This window comes from Desmodus rotundus, chromosome 7 (genome assembly GCF_022682495.2).
Source record: "Desmodus rotundus isolate HL8 chromosome 7, HLdesRot8A.1, whole genome shotgun sequence".
In the NCBI taxonomy this organism is placed as follows: Eukaryota; Metazoa; Chordata; class Mammalia; order Chiroptera; family Phyllostomidae; genus Desmodus; species Desmodus rotundus.
In genome coordinates this window covers 77856174-77882743 of record NC_071393.1, presented here as the reverse complement: position 1 = coordinate 77882743, position 26570 = coordinate 77856174, and the positions used below count along the sequence as shown (strand labels likewise).

Sequence of the window (26570 nt, the reverse complement as noted above, 5' to 3'; positions counted from 1 at the left end):
GAAGTTGGACCCAAGGAGGAACACACCAAGACACATCATAATTAAATTACCCAAGATTAAAAATAAGGAGACAGTTACCTACAAAGGAGTTCCCATGAGACTATCAGCTAATTTCTCAAAAGAAACCTTATAAGCAAGAAGGGGCTGGAAAGAAGTATTCAAAGTCATATAGGCAAGGACCTATATCCAAGATTACTCTATCCAGCAAAGCTATCATTTAGAATGGAAGGGTAGATAAAATGCTTCCCAAATAAGGTCAAGTTAAAAGAGTTCGTCATACGAAGCCCTTATTATATGAAATGTTAAAGGGACTTACCTAAGAAAAAGAAGAAGATAAAAACTATGAACAGTAAAATGACAACAAACTCACAACTGCCAACAACTGAACCTAAACAAAAACTAAGCAAGCAACTAGAACAGGAACAGAATCACAGAAATGGAGATCACATGGGGAGTTATCAGTGGGGTGGGGTAGTGGAGAGAATGAGGGAAAAGGTACAGGGGATAAGAAGCATAATTGGTATAACATGTTTGACCCAAGGACATGAACTAAGTGGGGGGAATGCTCGTGGGAGAGGGTCATGGTGAAGGGGTATAAAAAGGAGAAAAAAATGGGTAACTGTAATAGCATAATCAATAAAATATACTTTAAAAATACTGTGAAAACTTATGTCCATACAAAAACATGCACATGATATTTGTATCAGCTTTATTCATAATTGCCAAAGTTTGGAGCCAGTATGTTCTTCATTAAGTGAATGGATAAAGAGACTATGGTACATCCAGACAATGGGATGTTATTTAATGCTAAAACGAAATGTGCCATTAAGTCATGAAAAGACATGAATGAACCATGAATACATATTACTAAGTAAAAGACGCCAATCTGAAAAGGCTACATACTATATGAGTCCAATTATGACATTCTGGATAAGGCAAAACTATGAGGATGGTAACAAGATCGGTGGTTGCCACAAGTTGTTGGGGGTGGGGAGCAGGTAGGAGGAATGAACATTGGGAGCACCAAGGTTGTTTAGGGCAGTGAAATACTCTGTATAGTACCATAATGGTGGATACATGTAATTATACATTTGTCCAAACCCATAGAACATACAACACACCAAGAGTGAAACAATATAAACTATGACTTCAGTGATAATGATGTCATCAGTTGTAACAATGTGCCACTCTGGTTGGGGATGTTGATAATGGGGGAGGCTGTGATAGGTAGGGGTACGGAATATATGGGAAATCTCTGCATCTTCCTCTAAATTTTGCTGTGAACCTAAAACATCTCTAAAAACATAAGGTCTTAATTTTAAAAAATAATAATACTGTTGTCTGGCTGCGTTCCCTACTTAGAGACTGATTTAGCACTCTGGATTGGAGCTGAGAGCTGGAGTTTTTAAATAGACTTTAACTTTTAGAGCTACTATTTGTTAATAAGTTCCACAGGTGATTCTAATGTGAATCCAGGATAAAGAGGTATTGATACAAAGAGATCTGATTAAGAATTCAGATCAGAGGGGAGAAGTAGGGAGGGGCCATAGGGGGAGTTTGCCGGGGCAACTGTGGGCAGTCTAGGACTGGATTGGCTGAGAAGCTGAATGCCTCTAGAGCCAATGGAAATAAAGAGCTGGCTCTCTGGCTTCTGAGCTGGTTCTCTCAGGCTTTTCTTCCTCAAGGATGCCTGGATAATCGTGCTGCAGCTCCCTGAATTTCCCCACGGACCGTATTTTGGATGGGAAGGAACTCCAGGCACAGCCTAGGATCAGGCTGGCCTGGCAGAGGGAGGCAGGTTTATCCTTTTGGTGATCTAGAGGGAACAAGCTCTGAGGCAGAAGCCTGCCATTCTTCCAAAATTTTGTAGTTTTTGTATATTATGTTTTTAGTTTGTAAACTAACCCTATAGAAACAAAATAACTAAAAATAGGGGGAAGGCTAGGAGAACTCAGGTGGTTGAGTTTAGGTTTAATTGATAGGCTCAAGTGATTAAAGCTGTGACTTGATAGGCTTAAGTAACTGCTTTTGAATAGACTCCTGTTCTTTATCACCAAACCTTTGCCTCTGGAATTTTTGCTTATTGAGGGCAGTGGTGGGCAGCAGAACCCCAAGTACTGTTCTGTAACACTACTGATCTAAGTCACCCTTCAATCTTCTCAGCTAAGTTACTATGAATCTTTCCCGCCAAGTACCTTGGTTCTGTTGTTCGGAATTACCCACACCTGTCATACCTCTATACTTGTCATAATTTGCCCCCCTGCCTGAAAACTCCAGGCCCCACTCACCAATAGGGAGAACTACTATCCACCAAGTCTCAGCTCAAGCAAATGGCTTCCCTAACACCTACCTAAAGGTTTTTTGTTGTTCCCTGAACACATTTTCCTATCACCTAGTTCTTGGAGCTTACCTGTGCTATACTCTTTATCACGATAATTTTAATCATTTGAGTATGTCTGCCACTCCACTAAACTGAGCAATTTGAGAGCAATGTTATGTTTTACTCATCAGTATCTAACACTACCTCGCTGAATCTCTTGGTCAAATAAACAAATGCACAAAGTGGGTCATCATGTACAAACTATGCCTTAAAATTTGAAAATCTAGTATTTTTCATTCACAGTTTACTGCTTGCTAAAATATAAAATTTTCCAGACACTTCTGCTCCCTCTTTGAGTCTGCACATTCCTCATGTCTTGACCCAGGGAACAGAACTCTGGCTAAAAGATGGAAGCCTGGTCTCCCAGCAGACTGCTGTGTCACCCTGACTAACTCTTTTAACTTCTTTCTGATCCTGTTCTTCATCTGCAAAATGCAGATCACTGAGGCCCCTTCCACTGTGAATATACCTGGTATATATACCAGGGGTTTATACTCTTCTTCAGGGGACACTTGAAGACTATTTCCCTGTTTGAAAACAAAAGGGTAAGAGAGGGAGAGATATATAAGAAACTGAACACATCAAGTTTTACCATTGTTTTAATTGTTGAAGGAAAAAATATCAAAATACGTGCAACACAGATTGGGGGGAATTTTTTTCATAAGGTTAATGTTGAATTCCCTGCTCTCCTCTCTATCTTGACGCTGTCAAGAACTCTCTGCCCAGATAGGTCAACCCAGGAGACAGAGACCCTCAAGTAAAATTGTAAAGATGGTGTTTGTATTAACATCAGTATTGCTTCTTAACTTGTCTGCATAAAGCATAATAACATAAAAGCATTAAAAGGAAAGAAAACGCCATATGGAATTAGTTCAGTCCAAATGAAGCATCTTCAAACCTGAAAAAAAAAAAAGTCTTGTTAGTAAATATATTATTTGAATTACAGGTCACACCACCTAACTTGCCTAACTTTTGCTGTGTACATCACCATTTGTAAAAGAAGTAGCTGCAGGCAATTTTCCAGACCCGTTACAAAGAGCATTTCCCATTAGTTTATCCCACTGATTCTCCCACAACCTAAGAGAAAAGAATGCTGGTATTAGAGTTCAGATTCTGGCTCTACCATTTTAGTTTCTATGTGACTCTGGGCAGGTCACCCAGCTTCTCTGATGCTCTTTTGAATTAATTTCCATGCCCTAAAATAAAATAGGAGATCTGAATACGTTTTCAGTACCTAAGGCACCCTGTGGAGAATTGCATTGAAAAGCTGGATTTTCTACCTCTAGATTCCATCCAAAGATGCAGAGAAGTCCAATTCCTCCCTCTTTCATGCTGCTAGAGCTCCTTACAGATACATCTATTTTAGTATCTTTATATTGCATTACAACAATCTGTTTCTATTTCCTCTATTGGACGGGGAGCCTCTAGAGGGCAAACACAGTGCCCATACGCTAAGGCTTCATGAGATATTGAAGGAATTGGACATCTTCAGAACCATGTCACTCCTGTCTTCTGACTGAATAATACAGCAACTGCTATGCAACAGAAGACAATGGTTCATTTTTGAAGGCCCAGAGATGCCCCATGTGGAAATGGCAGAAGAAAGAGCAAGCCCTTGCAGGTGGAATGGGTAACCAGCTGCCTCTGTCCTATCACACCACACCAGCAGCTCCTCTGACTTCCTTTAGAGGGCCAGGGATGCTGGCAGAGCCACAGCTGGGCCCACACACCTTCCTCATGCCACCCCACAGGAAAGGGAATGTGACCTCGTAGGAATTTTCTCTGCCTGCTGAAATGCTACCCTGATTAATGTCCTCCATATACTGAGGGTTATCATATTAGAGCTGCCTAGAAATAGTTCCCAGGATAATGAAACAACAACAAAAAAGCATTTTCTTAAAGTTAGAAAATTACCTCCATGATGCTGGTTAGTTATATGGATCTATGAAAAAGAAAATGGGAAAAGAAAAAAGAAAACAGTAAGTTTTAATTTTAAAATACTATATATTAACAAATGTCTAGCAGAATAGCCTGCTGTCCTTAACCATGAATACCTTGTTTAGAACTACTAGTAGGACCCAAACCTGCCTACCAGCCTCAGACCTCAACCCAAGCAGAGAGTGCTGGAGGAGTCCAGAATTGCAGGGTGCTAGGAGAGCAAGACTTGGAAAGGCCTGTGCCTCCCTGAGAAGCATGTCGGTCCTAAGTATCTGTGAGGCTGTCAGGAAAGCCTATGGAAGCCAGTAGGTAAGAACTATTGGTAATGAGTGTGTATTTGTGCAAGTGCTATTGCTGCTCCTTGCTTTTGCCACAGGAAAACTACCATTTCCAGGGCCATGCTGTGCAGAGGTCTCTCAGAAGGTGCCACTTATCAGAGCTTTAATAACATTTTCTGACAATCCCAGTATGCATACTTTTTAAAAAATATATCAAAGCAGCTTTGTGCTGTGGCTAATGTCAGATACAACTGCCAGCTACTAAGAAAAGAACTTGAAAACTTACCCCACTTAACTGTCTTGGGCTCAGTCATGGCAACGTGCTTCACAACACAGGTGTACGTATCTTTTGCACTGGGAGTGAAATTTGCATGCACCAGAAGATAGAAAGACCAGTCCTTGCTGAAAGACAGGTCTGTCCTCTCTGTTTTCATCTTCTCTCCATTCCTGAGCAGATCAATTTCAATCTGGGGTGGATGGAACCCAGATACATAGCAGTTCAGGAAATTCGGCTTTCCATTCTCTGCTGGATGCCTCGAGTAAACTTGAATCTTCGGAGCACCTGAGGAACATCAGGGAAAGACAAATGAAAATTACAGAGTATTTCACTTGGGACTACTTTGGTCTAAAGCTAGACCAGGCAACAACTACAGTATTTTTCTGACTATAAGACACACTGTTCCCCCCAACTTTGGGAGGAAAATGGGGGTGCATCTTATAGTCTGAATGTAGCTTACATTTTTACTTTGGTGAAATATTATGTGATTTATGTTATTAAATATTTTACCACATTTTTTGCTTCAAAATTTTTTTTCCTATTTTCCTCCTCTAAAACCTAGGTGCATCTTGTGGTCTGAAAAATACAGTATTTAAAATTGATCTTCCATTTCTCCCAATTCCACTTCCACTTTTCCAAGTAAGCTTCCACTTTTCCAAAAGGCTACCTCATAATTCCCCTACACATGCATTTTTGGCTTTTTCTACCAGACCTCTAGTAGTACCTTCTGTCACTGGAGATTGTGCCAAATCTTCAAGAACCTCTCTTTGGAGGCTTTCAAGAATTTTTGATGGCTTTCAAGTGTACAGCACCTATAGAGCTGTACACTTGAAACCTGTCTGGCTTTGTAAACCAATGTCAACCCAATAAATTCGATTTTTTTAAAAGTCTACATAATGTGGCCCTAACCTACTTTTCAAACTTCATTTTTCACTTCACACATCCTCCCATTGTAGCCACATCAAACAACTCATGTTTTCACGCCCTGTTTCAGCCCCTTCGATTTTTTTTCTTATTTTTACATCTTTCCTTTTTGGTTCCTGCTCCTGCCTAGATCGACACCCATCTGACTTCTTAGTATCAAGTGTCTGGTAAAATGTCTGGCACACAGCAGTTGCTCTGTAATTGGCAGATGTTATTATTACCTACTTGGTCAGGTTCCTGAGAGTCACCCCAAAGTATGTTCCTACAAAACACAAACTCTTCATCTTGCTCAGAGTTTATATACCAGGACCCTATCTGATTTTGTACCTGATTTCATGAGCTACAAGATTTAAATGGCAAATATCTTAAATGAGTGAGTTGAGCTGGATCAGAACAAAAGGCAAGGGTGAGGACTCAGGCAAATGCGAGAGAACATACTCTCCTTTATGACCAAGTAGAATAGTGCATGAAAATGGGATTTGCATTTTAATCAGCACCCTAAAATGATTCCTATAACTAGCCATGTTCGGAATACATTGCATAATGCTACAGAACACTGGTTTCCAAAAGGGGGTGCATGACTAGACTTCATGCATCCCAGGGGCTTCAGAAAGAAAATATAAACTTTATTTCTGTATTTTTCACCCAAAACAAAGAGAAGTTTTATTGCTACTAAATATACAGGCTAACACTAATATACACATATAATTCATTTTAAAATACATGCACATTCAAGGTACAAGATTACTACAGGGCAGCTGCTCCCCAGTTCCTGAAGGCAGTGGGGAAGAGGAAGAGTACCAGGCCACTCTGACCATACACATCTGCCTAGAAACACTCCATCATCAAAGGAAAGGTCACCAGGAAAGGAAATAGTAGAAGTCCACAAGAACTGGACTGGGGATCCCAATGAAGCCCTGATTTTATTTTTTTCATAAAGTTAAAAGTGAAGATAAATCAGAATGTGCTTTGTATTTGAGCTTCTGATAATTAGAATATAATAAATGCCACAGGAGTCAGAGCAAGGTTCATCTGGCCTGGAATTCTTACTCTGAGGGAACCAGGTGGGGTTTTGTGAAAACATCATGAAAATCTCTTCTAAGAAGAGGACCAATATCAGCTAGGCCTGGATTTGAATCTGGACTCATCCACTTATTGGCTCTGTGACTTTGGGAGAGTTATTTTAGCTTCCAAAGTTTACCTGAAAAATTAATTTACGCCCACAATGAATCAAACAAAATCCATACATGGGATAGGGCAGAAAATTGACCTCCAGGGGCAACCACCATAACCTATTTCTTGTGGTTCTTCCAGAAATGATCTATGTAGGGCATGTATCACTCTGGAAATTTTCAAATTAAGATTTTTTTTTTAAATGTCAGCTTGTTATTTTTCAAAAGGCTTCTACAGTCAGAAGCAAATAACAATAGTGATGACAGACATTATGCTTTATTTTTGTAAATAAATTATAAATTAAATACCTTTTTGTCATGATCAGAAGACCATGCTTCACAGAAGCTTTTATGAGGGGAAAAATGAAAGAGTCCGATATATCACAGGCTTTCTCAAAACTGAGAGTAGAAGAGGCTCCACTCATCTTGGAAAGTACCAGGCAAGGAGCCAAAGAGGAAGCCCTCTATAAAGAAAAGGCAACAGGGGCCCATGGCTGCCCAGTTTGTTCCAGACAATCTCACACCCAAAGGAGGCAGTTCTAAAAAAACGTGCAGATTACACACAGCCCAAAGGCTAACACCCCAGCACAATGCTCTGGTCAGGAGCCATCATCTGCCATATATTCCCTGTGTGATTCAATTACTTAAAATCTTGGTGCCCCAGTTTCCTCATCTGTGAGAGATACTGATGATGACCTTCATGTTTGCATCGTAGTCACATTCAGGGGTGTCCAACCCTTGGCCCAGGATGGCTGTGAATGTGGCCCAACAGGAAATCATAAATTTACATAAAACACTATGAGATTTTTTTGTTTTCGTCACTGTTTGTGTATTTAATATGTGGCCCAAGACAACTCTTCCTCTTCCAGTGTGGCCCAGAGTCGCCAAAAGGTTGGACACAAAAAGGACGTGTTTTGTTTTGTTTTTTAAAGTACACAGCTTTTAATTGAATAACAATAAAAATTAAAAAATAAAAAAAAATAACAAAGTACACAGCGCCCCTGGCATACTGTGAGTTGTCAAAACAGGCAGCTTTATTGATTATTAAAAGCGACGTGTAATGGGAACAAATGAATTAATGATGTGAAAGCGCTCTGTAACACCTCAAAGCATTTACACACGTTGCGTGCTGATCCCCCGCCAAAGTTTGATCCCGTATTTATGTGAAAATACGAAAGGGCAGGTGAACCTGGTGGGCGCTAGGAGGAAGCCCGAAGCCCTACGGTTCCCAGCAGAGTTGCAGTGGAGTGACTTACCTCGGCGGTGCCTTCCCCAAAGCCCAAGTGTCTGTCTGTCTCCACCCAGTCACAGTCCCCAGCCACTCGCCTTTGGAACCCGCCTACCCTTTTCCCCCTTCAGCTGCGTCCACGGAGTGACAGGTCCCACGAAAGAGTGGAAGAGAAACCTTCCCGGGTGTCTCTGGAACTTATCAACACCCCGAAACTTTGTCCGCACCCACTCAGCCAGGGCGCGCCAGCGGTCTTCCCCTTGCCCGGCTCTCGGGGAAAGAAGAAAAAAGCTTTCGTCCTGGGCTCGCACCCACACCGCTCCCCCATTCTCCGACCCAGCCCGTTGCTAGTCCCCTGGCCAGGGAAAGAGAACTTGGGGAACTCGGGGTCTTACAGAGCTGAGTGCCAAAGAGGGTGGGCGGGGGGGGGGGGGCGGGAGAGGAAGGGTGTGTGGAGAAACGGGGAGGAGGGGGCACTCACGTTGGAGGGCGTCCAGGCCAGACAGAGAGAGCATTCCGAGCAGGACCAAGGCCACAGGGAGAGCCATCGCCACTAGAGCAGCGCCCGACGAGCGAGGAACGGATCTCCAGGCTGCACCTCCAACTGCGGTCTCCCGAGCCTGCGCCTGGGCTTATATTACACGCGTGCATCACCAATCAGAACCCCGGCCGTCACCAGTCTCCTAGCTGGCTGTGCTGAACCAGGTTAGAAAAGGACATTTCCATTTCAGTTTCATTTTCGTATAAGGCCTCGTGATGCTTAAGGCATGGGTTGGACGGGGTGGGTTCGCTGTTTGTAAATGGGCGCCCTCTGATCTTGGGTGCGTCCCCAAGCTTGGGGCGCAGACCGCCCATCCTAGAACTTCAGTCTGGACGCACTTTTGTCCAGTGCCCTCAATTTCCGAATCAGCCCCCAGAGATGGCTGAGTCATTTGTTTACCGTGCCTTAACTAGTCAGGAACCTGGAACCTGTGGTTTTCATTTGAAAAAATGGAAGCCCAGAAAAATTAAGTGCGTATACAAAGGATGAAGGGTGTCGAGCAGAACAAGAACTAATATAAATAATTACAACCCGAATACACTGTAGGTTCCTGGATTTGCGGGGCAAGAAAAATAGTCCAGGAACCTCGAGGATTCCTGAGAACAGCTCAGAGAACTAAGTGAAGTGAAGGAGCACCTTCTTGCTTCTGGAATTCCTTCAGGGGAAAGTTTCTTTTTGTAAAGCTCCGTGCCAAGAAATTCTTCTTTGTATCTTCCCGTTGTTGTGTAGGTGATTTTCTTTGTTTTGTTGACCTGTGGGGAAAACTACCACTGATAGTAAAAGCAGTAACTGCTTTGAGCTTTACAGATTACAGACCCCTGTCAGTGCTCCATTCCCTGAGAGCTACCATACTAGAATGGTGCTTGGCAGAAATAGGTATTCGGTAAACTGAATGAATAAATGGATGGGGTGGATGAATGAACCGACTAGCAAACAAGGGAAGAATACCTTAATAAATTCTAGGAGGTAGGGGTTACCTCATTAATTTTTATGGACAGGGAAAACACAAGATAAGAGACTGGGATTCAAATTCTGGCCTGACTCCATTGTTATTCAGGCTTGTGACTGGTAGAAGATAAAGGGCAGGGCAATTTTAGTGAGAATTTAAATTGCACCCAGCCGCCTAAAAAAAGATGCTTCCCTGACAATGCTGTCCAGGCCTTGGGCTTTCTGAGTGCAACAGTGAGAAGAGGAAGTGAACCGTGTGGCGAAAAAGGGACAGATCTTGGAAATCCCCGTTGTTTTTAATTGAAGGGAGTTGAATTGTGCAACAAATATCTTCAGGATTTCTTTCACAGATTTTTAGACCTGTTAATAATCCCCATTGTGGGGGCCATGGCTGTAGAAGAAGTAGAATATTCTCTACAGACCTGATGAAATGAGATCAAGCACAGAGAGCCTCACATAGGTCCTAACATATAGTGAGCATGTATGATATTTAACAAACACCTTGTAATTACTGTTCATGAACTAGCGAATATTCAGAGAGCTAAATTTGAAGCCCGTACAAAAAGCTTACCCCTGTAACGTGTGCCACACCATACAGACTTCTGCTTTTGTCAGTCCTGAACACCTTCCGGTCTGCATTTTTATGAATTTCTATTTCACAAGGATTATTTTATATACATTGGCAACAATGTGCAAATAAAGTACTTAGTATTTAAAAAAAGAAAAGGATTACCAGATCAAAATTAAGTTCTTCTGACTTTATTTATTTATTTGCCATATAGAAGCCTTACATTTTTATTAGGTAAATTTGGTGGTCACCCTTCATGATTGGAAGGGCCTCATCTACTTCACATATTTTTTTTTTAAAAAAGCCTCACACGTTTTCTTTCAATATTTTGTAGGTTTAATTTTTTTAATATTTAAATCTTTGCTCCATAGGAATTTAGTTTGGCATAAATGTTTTCAGTATAGAAGTTTTACTTTTTTAGTCAAATCTATGTATCTTTTATGATTTCTGACTTAGGCATCATAGGTTTGTTTCTTAGAATGACATTTATTGGGGGCAATGTGGAGAGTTCACTGAAGTAGGACACAGCCAGGTGGCAGGCAAGAAGCCCCATCTGAAGTCTCTGAGGGGAAAGATCATTATTTTTCACTTCAGTTCAGCTCAATTAATATTCACCGAGACTGTACTCTGATGCAGATACTGTGTTAACCGCTGGAGGCACAAAGATGAATAAGAACATCTCTGTTCTCAAGTGGGGGTGACAAATACAGAAGCAGAATTGCAACTCAATGTGGTAAGTATATAATGAGAAAAAGATGTAAGGATCAACGAATGCACATTAGAAGGGCACCTCATGGAGCCTGGAAGGGAGAAATGTGTCTAAGAAGGCTTCCTGAAGAAGGTAAAGCCTGAGCTGAGTTTTCCTCCCAATTGAATGTTTAGATTGTTAGAGTAAGGCAATTTATTTATTTTTTAATTACTTGATTGTTGTTCAATTACAATTGTCTGCATTTTCTCCCCACCCCTCCCCCCCACCCCAGCCAAACCCACCTCCCTCCCTTGCTTCCACCCTCCCCCTTGGTTTTGTCCAAGTGTCCTTTAGAGTAGTTCCTGAAAACTGTTTTCCCCACTGTCCCCTCCCCACTCCCCTCTGGCTATTGTTAGATTGTTCTTAACTTCAATGTCTCTGGTTATATTTTGTTTGCTTTTTTCTTTTGTTTATTATGTTCCAGTTAAAGGTGAGATCATATGGTATTTGTCCCTCACCACCTGGCTTATTTCACTTAGCATAATGCTCTCCAGTTCCATCCATGCTGTTCAAAGGGTATAAGCTCCTTCTTTCTCTCTGCTGCATAGAATAAGGCAATTTATTAAGGCATCTGAAACCACCTTCCAATTAGATAAACTCTTCCTTCGCAAACTCATTTTGCTTGAGTAACACAACGAATAGCATATTTTTCTGCTAAGATACATATGTTTAATGTCATTGAAATGAAAGACAGAAAAGAACTGGGACAGGAAGCAACTTTAACCAACAATTGAATAAAACTCCCAGACGAGGATAAGAGGTCCCCAGGGCAGAGAGAGGGATCCATTGGAATCCTACTCTCCCCATTCAGCTCAAAGCAGTTCACTAGTTCTGAAACCCAAACTCGAAGGCAGGGGAACTTTAAGACAGGAAGGTAGAGAGGCAGTCAGGGTTAGACCTTAAAAGTCCAGTGCCTTTTGTAAAGAACAGGAAATGAAAACCATTGAAAGGCTTTTAGTCTGGAAGAGTCCGTCCTGACAAAAGCACGTCATCAGCATGTAGGTGGTAGGGAAGTATGAGTGGATGAGATTGCCTAGGAATAACAAGTTGCAGATTTAACCTTTTGAGGGATTCTTGTTCTCTTTGAGAATGTGATGAAAATTCTGTCTTTCCAGAAAAATGTGCCTGTTAAAAATCACACAAACATATATCAATTTCAAGAGACCCTTAGATTAAGAATATTCAGTATGGAGGGGCAAGAGAAGAGGCATGAGCAATAGGATATTTGAAGCATGGCAAGTGGAAGAGGAAAGCGGGAAAGGGGCCAGAGAAAGATGACACAAGAGGTACAGAAAGAAGCAGGAGACTGAACTGTCAGGAAGCTACAGGAAATAGAGACGTACAGAGGGTATGATCAGCACTGTCAAAGGTTGTAGAGACTTCAACAGCCTTAAGGTAAGGACTGAAACATGTCTTTTGCACTTACAGTTAGAAAATTACTGGTAATTGAGAATAGTTTCTGAGGAATGATGGGTAATGGTAGTTTCGATTTTTTTTTAATCCAAGAAGTGTTCAGTAGTGACATCTGAGTAGAAATGAGAGTAGGGGATTTGTCATGGTGGTGTATTTGCAGAGTACTAACATAAGGTGAAAAGTTATCAGTGTCCATAGGAAGAATTGAGGGGCTTGTGGGATGATGTCAGTCTGTCCCCCGGTGTCCCATTAAGATGGATTCAAAAGCCAGGGAACAGCAGTTGAAGAACTGATATGAGTTGAGGAAATGGAGAAGCTTGGTTTGTTGGGCAGGAGACAAATAGGGGGCAGTTAAAATAAGAAACAAAGAGAAGACAGGGATTTTGTCTGTAATGATGAACACATCCTGATAGATCTATGTTATACCATAAGAAAAAGAAAGGAGGAAAGATAGAGAGGCTGAAGACACAGAGGAGAGAGGCATGACTGAAGTGGCCAGAGGGCATAGGATCCAGAGAAAGAGGTTCGACTAGCAGAGGTCAACCTGGAAGAATGAGAGAGGAGGCCTGTGCCTGCATGTCAGTTTCCTCCAATTATAAAGTGAAGTAGATTGGCCCAAAAGGCCTCTATTTCTCTATAACATAAGAGGTGAGGTGACTGCTGAGAATAAAGAGAGTAGAGTCATGCAGAGGACTTGAGGACAATGATTATGTTTTAGATGCTGATAATTGAGGGTTGGGACAGAAAGCTGAAGAAAGACAAAGAATGGCTCAGGAGGCTGGTATCAGTCAGGGTCCTGATAGGAAACAAATAGCACATTCGAGTCTGGTAACCAAGGAGAGTTTTGTCATGGGCATGTTTACCAAAGTGTGAGCAGGATTAAGGGAAATTGATAAAGGAAAGTGAAGCACCCCTGGCTCTAGAAAGGGTGGTGAGCCTTTGCCATGCCTAGGCCTCAAAAAGCAAGAAGAGAGCAGATACAGATCTCAGAGAGAATGGATATAGTGTAGGAGAGGGCTGCCACATTGGAGCCCATATGACATAGATGTTGACGTTGTCTGCCTACCAGGCAGCCTTGTCTATCTCCAGGTTTTGGTAATGGCTCCATCCTCTGGCCCTTGACCTAAAATGGTAACCGTCAACCATTACCAGTCCTAGGAGACTGTACTATTCTTTATGATGGCTCTACATTCTTTCTATACCTTTATAAATATGCCTTTATAAAATTCTACTTAAATTATCCAATTTGAGTGAACTATCTACTTCCTGCAGAATCCCTGGGCTTTTTTAAAAAAGACCAATTAAATAGACAAACTGGGAGAAAGAAGAAAAGAAGGGATAACACATAAATAATGTTAGAAATAACAAGAGAGACAAAGTACAGATTTAAGCATGAATTTAAAAAATACACTTGTACTATAAATAACTTTATGCCAATAAATTTGAATTTACAAGAAATGGACACATTCCTAGAGATTATATAACTTAGTAACACAACCTCAAGAAAAAAACTGAAACTGGAATAGATCTACAGCCCTTAAAAGAAACTGAAACTATGGATTAAAAATCTCCCATACAAGAAGAACAGTCCTTGGGTGTTTTATTTAACAAATGTAAACTTTCTTTTTTAAAAAATGTTATCCTTACTGTATTTTTTTCCATTACCATTTAGACACCTTATGCCCCCCCCCACCAACATAAACATTCTAATACGTCTTTGATCTAACAATTCTGTTTACTTGTCTGTACTTGTCCCGAAGCTGTAAGAGGCCCTGGGTGGCGCCTGCTTTATTCAATTGCTGTACACCAAGCCTAGCACAGGTTTAGCTTAAACTTAGAACAGCTAAACTATGGCAGAAGTTTAGACAATCTAAGACTTCCTAAGACTTCAGGAAAAGGTAGGGGACTTTCACAAAAGCTACTAGGTCCCAAGTAAAATTTCAAATATCCAAGGCAGGACTATAATCTTGAAAACTAAGCCCTGTTTTCACCTGCTTGGTACCATTTGGTACAAGCAGTTCCTTCAGAATGAAAATCTGTATGCAGCAGGTGGCTGTCCCTCAGACATGGTCTCTATAACAACCTAATAATTCATTTCTGGAACACTAAAATTCACCACTTGGCCCTTTTGTTAATAGTACCAGAGTGAACTATTAGGAAGTTCATGAGAGAAACAGCTGAAAAACGATACCAAAAGGCCTGAACCCAATTAAGTTATTTGAAAAGTTTTTCAGTAACTTTCAAGCCATTTAAAATTTTGCCCATCCATATAATTTTGACCTACAGCAAAACTTTTGAAACAAATATTTTTATTTAGAGGCATCAAGAGTCATAGTTCTATAACCAGGATGATAGGGCCCTAACTTGCCTTTCTGATGCAGAAAAATTTGCTTTGCTTTTATTTTTAGTCAGAAGTTCTACAAAGTCATGTGAGGTTCAGCTGAGCACAGATGTGGGCACAGAACCCAGCCAGGATCATTTGGGGCTTAGATGAACCTCAGGTGGGGTCTTGGATTTTGCCTACCAGTAGTAGTTATATGCTTGTTTTTATTGTTATTCTTTATTTTCTTTTTGTGCCTCAGCTTCTGAACCGGTTTTCCATTACAGCAGCCAAGAAGATGCAAGATTGTGTAATCATGCAAAAGTGTTTTTACCTTGAAGATCCGGCTTCTAAATTCACAGGATTCCCTTATCAGTTAGAACTGGGTAGCAGACTTAAGTTCACAGGACGCGATGAAGGGCAAGCATCACCAGGTGGACTGCAGGGATCCACAAATGCACTGCCCTGAGGCGCTGAGATCTTGATTGCTAGGTAATCTCCTCAGGATCCACCAATTTTCCTATCCAATTCTCATGGAGCAAAAGTAGGGATTGAAAGGAATATAACCTTACAAAGTTCCTATGATGGGTGTAGAACGCAGGGATACCCTTTTAAAATATCTGCTCCCAAATATCGATTCCGATAAACTGTACTCAAAACTTGAATGGTTAAAAATGCAGTTTATTTCTCTTGCCCTTTCAAGGATTTTCTTTATCATAGGATTATGTTCTCATATGTCTATCAAGAAGCCATGTTTGGGGGATGCTGGCCCTTTAACAGGAGAGTAGGGGAGTGGCTGGGACTCTTAAAGCCAGGGCAGCAAGCAGGCGCTGGTTCAGGCTACCATGGCAAAAGTAAGCAGAAAGGGGAGCAAGGAGGTAGCTGTGAGGCCCCTCGCTGTGCACAGATGGAGGCTGGTGGTGTTTTTGTGGGAGTGTTTCTCCAACTCCTAGCCCTGTCCCTCACTCCTGTCCCTTTGCAGAACAGCTGTCTAGAGCTGGGCTGGTGAGGTCATAGGGCAGAGGTTTGGGCAGTCTGAGAGCCAAGGGCAGTGCTCCCCCAACAACCTTGCTGGGGGATGACCATGGTTCAGGGTGCCATGCCATCCTTACTGAGGAGGAGGGTGCCTCTGGGTCTCTCCCCTGTCCCAGGTTTACCTTCCAGAGGTTGACAGTGCTCTTTCATCAGAAGAAACAGCCATGGAGAAAGTCCACCAGCCTGCAAAGATGAAATGTCTTGAAGGTATCACTATGAAGGCCACAGAATCTGGATAAAAAGTCTGGGGATGCGGAGACTTGCTGTTCTGGTTCAGTGATGGATATGGGCTTGTATGTCCAGAGTCACTGGGAATAACTCTAACCTCTTCTACTTGCTAGCTATATTATGCTGGGTGGCTGAAATCACTTTTCTGGGTCCCAATTTCTCACCTTCATAGTGAAATGATCAATAACAGGCTTATATGATTTTTGTGAGAGTTAAATGAACATATGCACGTGAAATATCTGGCACACAGTAGGGTTAAATTGCAGTGAATAAGGACAGCTGGAACTTGGTTGATTAAAGAGGCCCAGAAGTGGCTTTTAGGTGGAGGAGAGCAGATGGAGAAGCCTGTGGTGGTATCTAATGAGGTAACTGAAGAGGGGATGTAGAAAGTAAAGGTGTCTGGCACGAGCCAGGTTCTGTTTGCTCTAGTGGAGGACAGGTAGGGGCTCTCTGGGGTAGGGAGGCTATTAAACCCTTAGAAAAGGAGGACTTGTTAGAAGGTGGTAACGGAGACAGCTCATGAACAAAAGTACTACTGAGAAGCTGCCTCTCTAGATGAGACTCCTCACACCTGAGCCCCCTTCTTCTTCTTTTTCAGGCCCCCACTCGAACCAAGGCCCAGGCAAGTCCTGTGGCTGCTTGGCTCCTGAAGAGGAGCTGGTGCCTGCCTCCCAGCTGGAGGAGGAGGAGGAAGAAAATGAACAGGAAGAGGACCTGGATCCAGATCTAGCCCCAAACCTGGAGGAGGAAGTAGATGAAGAGGAGGAAGATCTTGGGGATCCAGCTGTCCTCAGTGTGGTCCATAACACCCAGGTACCATGGCAGGAGGGGCTGGAGGGACTGTTGTCCTGAATTGTCTGCTGTTCACAGTGTGGCTAGACAGCCCTCTCCTCTTCTCCACCCCTTTCTAAAATGGGTTCTGGGTTAACACTTTTCAGGCTCGAACATGAGTAGGGACTCTTCGTTACCTCTTTCCTCCTGTCACCCACTTAGTTTCTGATGCTGTCTTCACCTTGAAAAGCAGGTCCTATCAGGGCTGTGCATCACCCATAGGGGCTAGCCCTGCTCCTGGTGCTTTGACCCTGGGCCCCTGTGTCTCAGCAGTCCATTCCTGGTATGTATTCCCTTGGATTTTCACAACCAATGGAGAGAGACAAGGATTCCCATGTGGAATGAAGTGCCTCAGATCAACCTGCTCCTAAGATACCAGTCTTGCTTCCCCTTGGGGAAGGAGAGGGGCCTGGCCCAGTTGACTTTGATTATGAGGTAGAACCAGGCTGCCACTGTCCTGGGTATTGGAAATGGTTGGCCTTACTGCCCCCCACCCCCGTGGACACAGATAAATTTAGAAGACACTACAGAAGCTCATGTGAGCCTGGGTTTTCTTCCCTCCCATTCCAGAGAGGTCTTCTCAGCTTTCCTGGAATCAAGGCTTCTGGTATGCTGGGGATGTCACCTACCTCCTTGCAGTTTCTATGGCAGGTGAGTTGCTCCAGGCTCCAGAGTGAGAGAAAGTGACTGGTTGCTGAGAAGAAGCATGCCAAGTGTTCCTTATTTCCACTATGTTCATTCTGCTCTTAACCTTGCTCTTGGAGATGAAGCACCCAAAGTAAGGTGTAGGTATGAAAAGTGGGAGATGCCCTTTCATGTAGGGAAGCTTGGTAAATGACAGAGGTGGTACTGGGACAACTGGCCATTCATATGAAAAAGGACAAACTAGATCCCTACTTCTACTTTCCTGCCTTTCAGCAAATAAGCAACACCGAGCTTAGGGATAGAAAGAGCACTTGCCCTTCAACTAACTGCATAATGAGAACATGGTCTGGGACAGAGGAACTGCAGGAAATACTGCAGGGAGAAGAGTAGGAAACTGCAGGTCTCAGGAGGCCTTCAGGTGAGTCAGAGAAGAGACAGCTAAGCATTGTCCCAGTGTCTGAAGGCATAAGAGCCTGAGAGAAGACTATCATAGAGAGGAGAGCAAGAGATGTTGGCTCACCAGACAGTAGGAAAAACACATGTCTCTACATTGTCATGGACTGAAGAGCTGCTCCCTAGGAGGTGAGAAACCCTGCTGGGAACAAGGATAGGATCCACAGTCTGGTGACCTCACAGTTGGCTTGAAGTTCCCCCAAGACAGCAAAATATCCGGTGAGATTCTTGAGGGTAAAGGCAGGTGAGGATATAGAGACAGAAAAGAGACTTAGCAGCAAGGGCAGCATTGAATTGGTGGATATGCCCTCCTTGCAGACCTCTTATTCCTCTTAGACCCTGGACTACTTGTCGCCAGTTCATTTGCGACCTACCCTTCCCAGCACCAGCTCTCCAGTGCGGCACTTTGGACCTCGGCTGCTCTCACCAGACCCATCACTCTTCTGCAGCTCACCAACCTCATGGCCCACTAGGTTCAGGTACTGGTTCAGGGTGCCAGGCACCCCAGCATCCACAACAGTCTGAGCTCTTCTTTGGAGGTCTCAGGAGGTAGTGGTTGCAGAGGGGTGGGAGCCACTCTACCAGCTGCCATAGAAAAATATGGAAACTTAATAAGGAAAGTCTGAGGTAGAGTCCAAACCACTTTCCCTCACAAATGAGGAAATGGAGGCCCAGGGAGACTAAAAGAACTTACTTGAAGGTTAGCTGGCATGCAGAACTGAGATTAGGACTCAGAACTCCTGACAACCAAACTAAATGATTTTCTACTATGTCAAGATTTCCTGCAGCCAAATTGCATAAAAGTGTATCTCGGAGGGGCCTGTGAGCCCTGTTGAGCTAACATTGTGATGTTTCACGTGGCTGACTTTGGAGAGGCACCTAAACAGAATTCCCTTAGATGTCCAGCTGAGGTTACCAGAGGCTAAATGAGTGGAGGAGGTAAGGAGCTGAGACCTTGCTTTCAGCTAAGTTTCTTTCTAAGTCTCCCAAGTCATCTGACCCAGCTCCACCCCCAGCACCAACGGATCCTTCAGCTGCAACAGCATTGTCGAACACCAAGGTAAAAACTAAACCTGGAGCAGGGTTGAGGGCAGCTCATCTGCATGCTGGGTATTTCCCCAAAGTCCCTGCACAATTTGGAGCCCTATAGTGCTGCCCATCTCTGCACTCTCTCCCATGCTTCCCAGACAGCTCAATTCCCTGCTCACCACTCCTTGAGAAGTTCACTGTGGCAGGGGTGGGTGGGTCTAAAGGGATGCTCCTCCTGGCTTAAAGTCCCCCAGCCAAGAAGCCTTGGTCTCAGCAGCCAGACCCCTACGCTAAACTCATGACCCGAAAAGAGAAGGACTGGGTGATAAAAGTGCAAATGGTTCAGCTGCAGAGTGAGAACCCCTACCTGGAAGACTATTACTACCAGGTGAGCCCCATATACTCTTCCCAGCCTCTGACCTTGGGTCAAAAAAGCCTGGATTCCAGGTCCTCTCTTTAGCTCATAGGGGCCTTATTGCTAAAGTTGACGTTCTGACCTCATTCACCCCTCTGTTCTCCTACACTTCAGCCCACTGGGGTTCATTCCCCAAACACACTCTGAGGTTTTGTCTCCATTCTTTGCCAAGAATTTCCCCTATTCAGCCTGAGAATATGGACTTTTCCACCTTTGTACACATTTGTGAGTCTTTAGAAATGTCTTGTTATAAACATTCATCTACTTACCTTTACTTTTTTACATCAAAACCACAGGGATCTTAGAAATAGTGGGAATCGATTTGTTCAATTGAACAAATTATGGCAGACATTTTGACTCATTTCCTCCTGCTTCCTGTCTTCATGCCACCAGCTAACTCTGACTTTGGGAAGCACAGATAGAATCACATAATCAAAATGGGGAGGTAGAGTATATGGGGTGTGCAATGATACTTGGGAACAAGGAATACAGGAAGGTGCAGATGCTGGATCAGGTTTGCTTCTTGGCTCTCCATTTTTCTCTCTGCCTTTTTTTATCAGACCTGGTAATAGTACCTAGCTCTTGAAGGCCTTAGAATGGGAATCCCAGGACAGATAGCACAAGGCCCAAGGTGTTTAAAATACTTTAGAATGATTGCCAATAGGGCCTAAGGTGCCAGGAATGTTTCTGGAATGCGTGCTATAGGACAGGGTGTATTAAGTTTCACTGGAGAACCTTAATTCTAAGTTCAGAAGATGTGTATATGTTTTTCCATTCCATGGACTCTCAGAAATATTATCAGAAACTAGAAAAGAAGGAAGCAGATGAAGAGCTTCTTGGACGGAGGAACAAGGTTGAGTCCCTCAAGCTGGTAACACCTTATATTCAGAAGGCAGAGACTTACGAGTCAGGTAGGACCAGGCTGACCTGCTGGGTTGGGCTAGCCATCTGGGTGGACAGAGGGTGGAAAGTGGAGGGAAATATGTCCATTCTGACTTCTTTCGTGCAGTGGTTCGAATTGAGGGTTCCCTAGGCCAGGTAGCCATGTCGACGTGTTTTAGCCCTCGAAGAGCTATTGATGCTGTACCCCATGGAACTCCAGAGCCGGTAGGAGTGATGTCTTCCCAGAACCTTTTTTCTGCTCCCTGTTTTGGAGCAAGGTCTTGAGCACCCTCATGCTTGAGTTCAGTTTGTGACCTAAAAGGAAGGAATAAGTGCAATCAGACTTTGTGTTAGCTTTTCCAGCTCAATTTCTAGCTCTCCAAAGACCTGGGCTGCTGTTGTGGAAGTGCAGCTGATGGCTGGGGACTCTTTCTTGTAGGAGATGGGGGCTGCCGGCAGTCAGAGGCTTCGGGTGTTGTCATGGATTGAGAAGGTGAGATCAGCTCCTTAGGAATGATTTCCTAACTTATCCTTGAAAATGGGATATTGCTCAAATTGACTTCCTGTTCTTCTTTTCCCACCCTCAAATTCCCAGATGTTTCTTCAGCTACTAGAGATAGAGGAGGGCCAGAATAATGGGCCTCCACAGCCCTGCTACTCTGAGCAGCAGAGAAACCACGTTGAGAAGCTCTTCCAGGCTTTAAAGACCCAGGAGCAGAACAACCTGGAGTGAGCATGGGAGGGTCACACTCCGCCCAGCAAAGACATGGGCTTTGCTTCAGCCTCTCCTTTCTGGCATGTTGTCCTCTCCTCTATGCACAGCCTGAAAATATTCTCCTATCTCACTCACAGGGAGGCAGCAGATGGCTTCCTGCAGGTGCTCTCTGTGCGTAAGGGGAAAGCCCTAGTGGCCCGGCTGCTCCCCTTCCTGCCCCAGGATCAGGCTGTTAGCCTTCTTCTGGTTATCACCCACCATCTGCCTCTCCTCGTCAAGAGGGACGCAGCTGATCAGGTACTGTGGCATTAAGTGGAGAAGACGATGGTTTCATGGATGGGTTAGGGAGATTTTCTCTTCCAGTCCCCACTACCCAGAGAAGGTACTGGGCAGTGAGGGGTGTAGAGCCTGCCACCCTCAGGTGAGGGGTTATAGAATGAACTGTAGGAACAGTTGATCATCTGTGGGTGTAATGAACAAAAGAAAACACACAGGCCTTGGTTGCACCGTTGTGAGTGTGCTGTGGAGGGTGTGAAAATAAGAACTTCCTGATAAGAGCTGAGCCCTATATCTACTTTTCTTAGGGAAAGCACCCTAGAACTAGTAGGAATTGAAGGGCCAGGATTAGGGATGGAGAGATACTAGTGGTAATAGGTGTGGTAAATAACCCGACCAGGTAGGTAACAAAGGCAGGTCAGCGAGAAAAGGGATCGGGGTTGGGAGGGTGCAAGATAGGAGGAGGTGAAGTTGCAGAGGAGTCTGAGAGAGGCACTCACTGACCTTCTTGCAGGTCCTACAAATGTTATTCAAACCTCTGGGCAATTATATCAGTCACTTGACCTTCCATGAACTCCTCCAAGGACTTCAGGGACTAATGCTGCTTCCACCTGGCTCCTCAGAGCGGCCAGTCACTGTGGTGCTTCAGAATCAGGTAACATGTCTGGGAGGTTTTTCTCTTGCCATAGATGGCCTCCAGATGGTATCACTGACATGGAATAAATGAGGGAATGTTCTCCTCTCCTCATCTTCCCTGCTTATCCTCTGCAGTGCTTATCAGCTTCTAGTGAGAATTAGGATCACCTGGAGAGCTTATCGAACACCCGTTCCTTGGGCCCACTGCCAGAGAGCCTCATTTAGTGGACCCAGGGTGCGGCCCAAGCACCTGCTTTTCTAACAAGCTCTCTGATGATGGTGCTCATGTGCCCTGGAGAGCAGAGGTCACCGAAGTTTTTTTATTTTTGTTTCCCTTTCGGTAAAAAAAACCCTGACATATCACCCATCACCCGTGTGTGTTTATAAGTCATTTATATGTAATACGATACTAATATTAGGTATGAAATAAATACAAAATAGAACATTTTAAAGGATGAGACTCTAGAGGCGAAGTTCTGATATCTTCTAATATGCCAGTGGATTGTCTTATGAACCCCTCTCCAAAGACCTTTGCCTACAACAGTGCTTCTTACTGTGCGGTCCACAGACTTCCTGCATCAGATTCCTGGGTCCATGTCTGACCTAATCCTCTGACTCCTGACTCCGGGGGGCAGGACCCGTGAGTGTGCATTTAGTCAGTTCCCTAGAAGAGTGGTTCCCAGCCTTTTTGGCACCAGGGACAACTTTCATGAAAGACAGTTTTTCCATGGACCAGGTTAGGGGGGTGGCTTTATAGTCTGCTACCAGATGCAGCTTAATTGTCACTTGCCACTCACTGATAGGGTTTTGATATGAGTCTGCAGGCAATTGGTTTATTACGGTCTCTGTGCAGTCATATGTCTATGCTAATGATAATCTGCATGTGCAGCCGCTCCCCAGTGCGAGCATCACTGCCTCCACCCCACCTCAGATCATCAGGCATTACATTCTCATAAGGAGCGCAAACCTAGATCCCTCACATGCTCAGTTCACAGTAGGGTTCGCACTTCTATGAGAATCTAATGCTGCTGCTGATCTGACAGGAGGCAGAGCTCAGGTGGTAATGCCAGTGATGGGGAGCAGCTGTAAATACAGATGAAGCCTTGCTTGCCTGCCACTCACCTGTTGCTGTGCAGCCTGGTTCCTAAAAGGCCACAGACCAGTCTGTGGCCCAAGGGTTTGGGACCCCTGCCCTAGAAGAATCTTTTGGAAAGTTCAGAGCAGTGATTCCCTTGGAAAGATCTGAGAGTTCTTTGGCCAGCCAGTGTAAAATTTAACAGTTTTATGGGTGTTGCACTCAATTTGTACATGTAAACTTGCTGTTGTAGTTAGGAAGACAGAGCCAGGGAAGCACCAAATGCTTAGGGTGAACTCATTTTCCCCGGATGCTTTATCACTTGCAGTTTGGAATATCTTTGCTCTATGCCCTACTGAGTCATGGAGAGCAGCTGGTATCCCTGGATCCATCCCTAGTGGAATCCAACAGTGACCATATAGCTTGGTAAGATCATAATGGCCTGTAAATATTATTTCAGTACCTCTGGGATGTGTAGGCTGGACCAGATGAGTTATTTCCTGAGTGGTGTACTCAAGCATCAGGCAAGAAGTTGGTCAAAGGGAATACTAGCAGAGTTGTAGCTGCTCTGCCTTTTATTTTCCCCCTATCGTCCCCTAGAGTGTTGTTTTCCATGGGAGGCAGTATAACATAGTGATTAAGGGGACAAGCTTTATTTTTATTTTTATATTTTTAATTTTTTTACATTATTGTATTTTTTCCCATTACAATGAGAAGGGGACAAGCTTTGGAGTCAAACAGATCTAGGTTTGAATTTTGCCTCTGTCACTTATTAGTACTGTAACTTTGGGGTATGTTACTTAGCCTGTTCTAGTATGTTCTCTTTAGCCTGTTTCCTCATTTATAAAAGAGGAATCTAGGGATGGCAGTACTGACCACATAGAGTTCTGAACATTAAGAGAGAAGATGCATGAAGCACTAAATCAGTGCCCTGGCATATATCAAAAGTGCAAGTGTTCTCTTAATTGCTACATGCATAGAAAGTGATATTGGTGATAAAGTATAATAAGGATCTTGGCCTTGAGCCTCTTTCCTGTATAAATACAAAATATTTTGATATATTTCTTCTTCTCTGCTCTCCAGGACAGACATAGTGATTCTAATCGCGTGGGAGATAGCTCAGATGCCTACAGCCTCTCTGGCAGAACCCTTATCCTTCCCCAGCAACCTTCTTCCCCTGTTCTGTCGCCATGTGGACAAACAATTGGTACAGCAGCTAGAGGCTACAATGCAGTAAGTTGTGGCAGAGACAAGGTCATAATCCCTTGTTCAAGCCCAGTCTAGGTTCTGGCACTTCTCTATTTCTTTTCAACCAAGAGCACAGAGGATAGCTTTCTTTTAGAAGTAGTTGCAAACACTCTGGCATTTACTGAGTAACGCGTCTACCTCAAATTAGGGCCCTATGGCCTGTTTCTTTATAGCTAAACCATTTGATTCCCAGGTACTTTGGTCATTTATCATGCTAAGCTATTTGAGGGCAAAACTTAATTTGAGAAACTGAATTGTTCATTCAAGAAATATTTGAGATTAACAAATGCAGCACAAGATGAATTAATGCAGAGCAACCCGAACATTAGTCGTCAAACAGGTCCCCTTGACCAGCACACCCACGGCACACAGGCACACTGACAGCTCCAGTGTCCAACAGGCCTCCAGCACTGCTACTGAAACAAGTACAGGAATCAATGAACCAAGCATCATCCCTAATTGTCCCAAGAGCAGAAGCAACAGTGGAAGAAACTTCCACAGGGGAATTGACCCTGAGAGCAGCAAAGACAATGCAGAAAACAGCTGATACTAAGGAACACAACAGCCCTAGTATAAGAGAGGTGAAACATTACTACATCCCTCTTTCCAGCAAACAAAGCTATAACATCAGTAGGCAATGCCAGTGAACACCAAATTCAATGCTGAGATGAATCACAAGTCCTGCCTGGATCAAGCACAGCCCCTCCATCCAAGACTACCACATGTGCCTCCTGCCATCTAGCCTACAGTGGAGTAGCCAAGAAGCAATCATCAACAACAAAATATATATAAAAGGGGTCAACTATTCCAAAATATAAACATAAACAATATGGAGGTCATCTCTATCCTCAGAATTGACCATCTGCTAGAAAGCATCAGATATTAATTTTTTTAAAGATTTTATTTATTGTTAAAGAGAAGGGAAAGGAGGGAGAAAGAAAGGGAGAGAAACATTGATTGGTTGCCTCTCACACACCCCCAAACAGGGCCCTGGCCTGTAACCCAGTCATGTGACCTGACTGGGAATTGAACCAGCGAACTTTCAGTTTGCGGGATGTCACACAACCCACTGAACCATACCATTCAAGGCCAGATATTGATTAAATCACAATAATACTTAAGCAAATGGAATCGCTTGCACTTAACACCTGTTCTCTTTGTAGGCTTGCCTGGATCTACTGATCTCACTGTTTTGGAATGTGGACATGTGGGAACAGTTTGATCATCAGACACCAGCTGTATGTGCTATGTCTACAGGGACCCAAGAGTCTGAAGACATTTCTTATGCCTTGATATGTTGGAGAACCCCACCCAAAACATTTTCTTATGCTTTCTTCAAAAACCTGATGCCTAAAAATGCATGACATAGTAAGGTATAATTAGAGATATTATAATAATGTGTTGAAACTTATTTGTAAGTTAGGATGTATAATGAAAGCCATTTGCTTATATGTGAATGCTCTAAGAACATTGTTAATATAAGGGACAAGGCCTTGTTATGTCTAACAAAACTATGACCTTGTATTGCTTCAATGTTGCCTTTTTTTTTTTTTTTTTAATAAAGAGAAAGTAGCCCTAGCTGAGCAAAGAGAATTGAATTTAAATATCTCTTTTGGGATATGAAATGTTTGGTTTAATTTCACAGACAAGGTTATTCATTTGTCAGCAAATTCTGGAGTGCCTTTTATGAACCAGGAACCATCTTAGGTGTTAGGGTAACAGTGTAGAGCAAGGAAAAGTCCCTGCTCTTCTGAAACTTATGTTCTGTTTGGACAGGGGCTGACCTAAAATGTCAAGCGGGGATCAATACCATGGTGAAAATGAAACTGGGTGATGAGTGACTGGAGTGGAATGGCCCAGGAAGGCCTGTAACTTCAATAGAGGTTACATTGAAGCTGAAATGAAAAGTATTTCACGTAGAGGCCCTATTGAACACAAAGCCCCCAAAGTGAGAATGAACTTGGTGTGTTTCAGGGAAAGAAAATGTAGCTCAAGTACACAGATAAGTGGGGAGGCTATAGATCAGTAAACTGTGATTTTTTTTAATTTAAATTTTTAATTGCAATGAAGTCAGAATTTTAAACAGTAAAGTAATGTGACATGATTTTATTTTTAGATTATTCTGACTAATAAATTATTAGGGAATAATAGAAGGCAGGGAAATGTTCAGAGGCTTTTTTTTTTTTCAACAGCTCAGGCAAGAATTGAGCAGTGGTGACAAAGAAGAGCAGAGGGTTGGAATAAGTCTTGGAAGTAAGTAAGAGTTGATAGCCATTGCTGATGGTCTGGATAAGAATGGTCATTAAGTAAGAATCAAAGATAACTCCCAGGTAGAGTGAATGGAGAGTACTCCATCCTGACTTGGGG

The 26570-nt window shown here is 43.3% G+C and overlaps 2 protein-coding genes across 2 annotated transcripts; one reads left to right on the top strand and one right to left on the bottom strand.

Annotated features, from left to right (window-relative positions):
- Positions 1-2961: 2961 nt before the first annotated feature.
- Positions 2962-8835, bottom strand: B2M (beta-2-microglobulin). The gene is made up of 4 exons (XM_024568155.3): positions 8679-8835; positions 4883-5158; positions 4295-4322; positions 2962-3278 (listed from the first exon to the last, which is right to left on the bottom strand). Exons 1-3 carry the CDS (start codon positions 8743-8745, stop codon positions 4309-4311), a joined length of 357 nt encoding a protein of 118 aa, XP_024423923.1. The 5' UTR covers positions 8746-8835; the 3' UTR covers positions 2962-3278; positions 4295-4308.
- On the top strand, positions 8796-25771 carry PATL2 (PAT1 homolog 2). Its single transcript, XM_045201710.3, has 18 exons — positions 8796-8902; positions 10891-10987; positions 14998-15227; positions 15887-15977; positions 16597-16811; positions 17400-17480; positions 18264-18406; positions 18910-18987; positions 19203-19344; positions 20162-20282; positions 20381-20478; positions 20693-20746; positions 20849-20982; positions 21106-21265; positions 21759-21899; positions 23284-23381; positions 24039-24188; positions 25367-25771. The coding sequence occupies exons 4-18, from the start codon at positions 15935-15937 to the stop codon at positions 25383-25385; spliced, it is 1677 nt and encodes a 558-aa protein (XP_045057645.2). The 5' UTR covers positions 8796-8902; positions 10891-10987; positions 14998-15227; positions 15887-15934; the 3' UTR covers positions 25386-25771.
- The last annotated feature ends 799 nt before the right edge of the window (positions 25772-26570 follow it).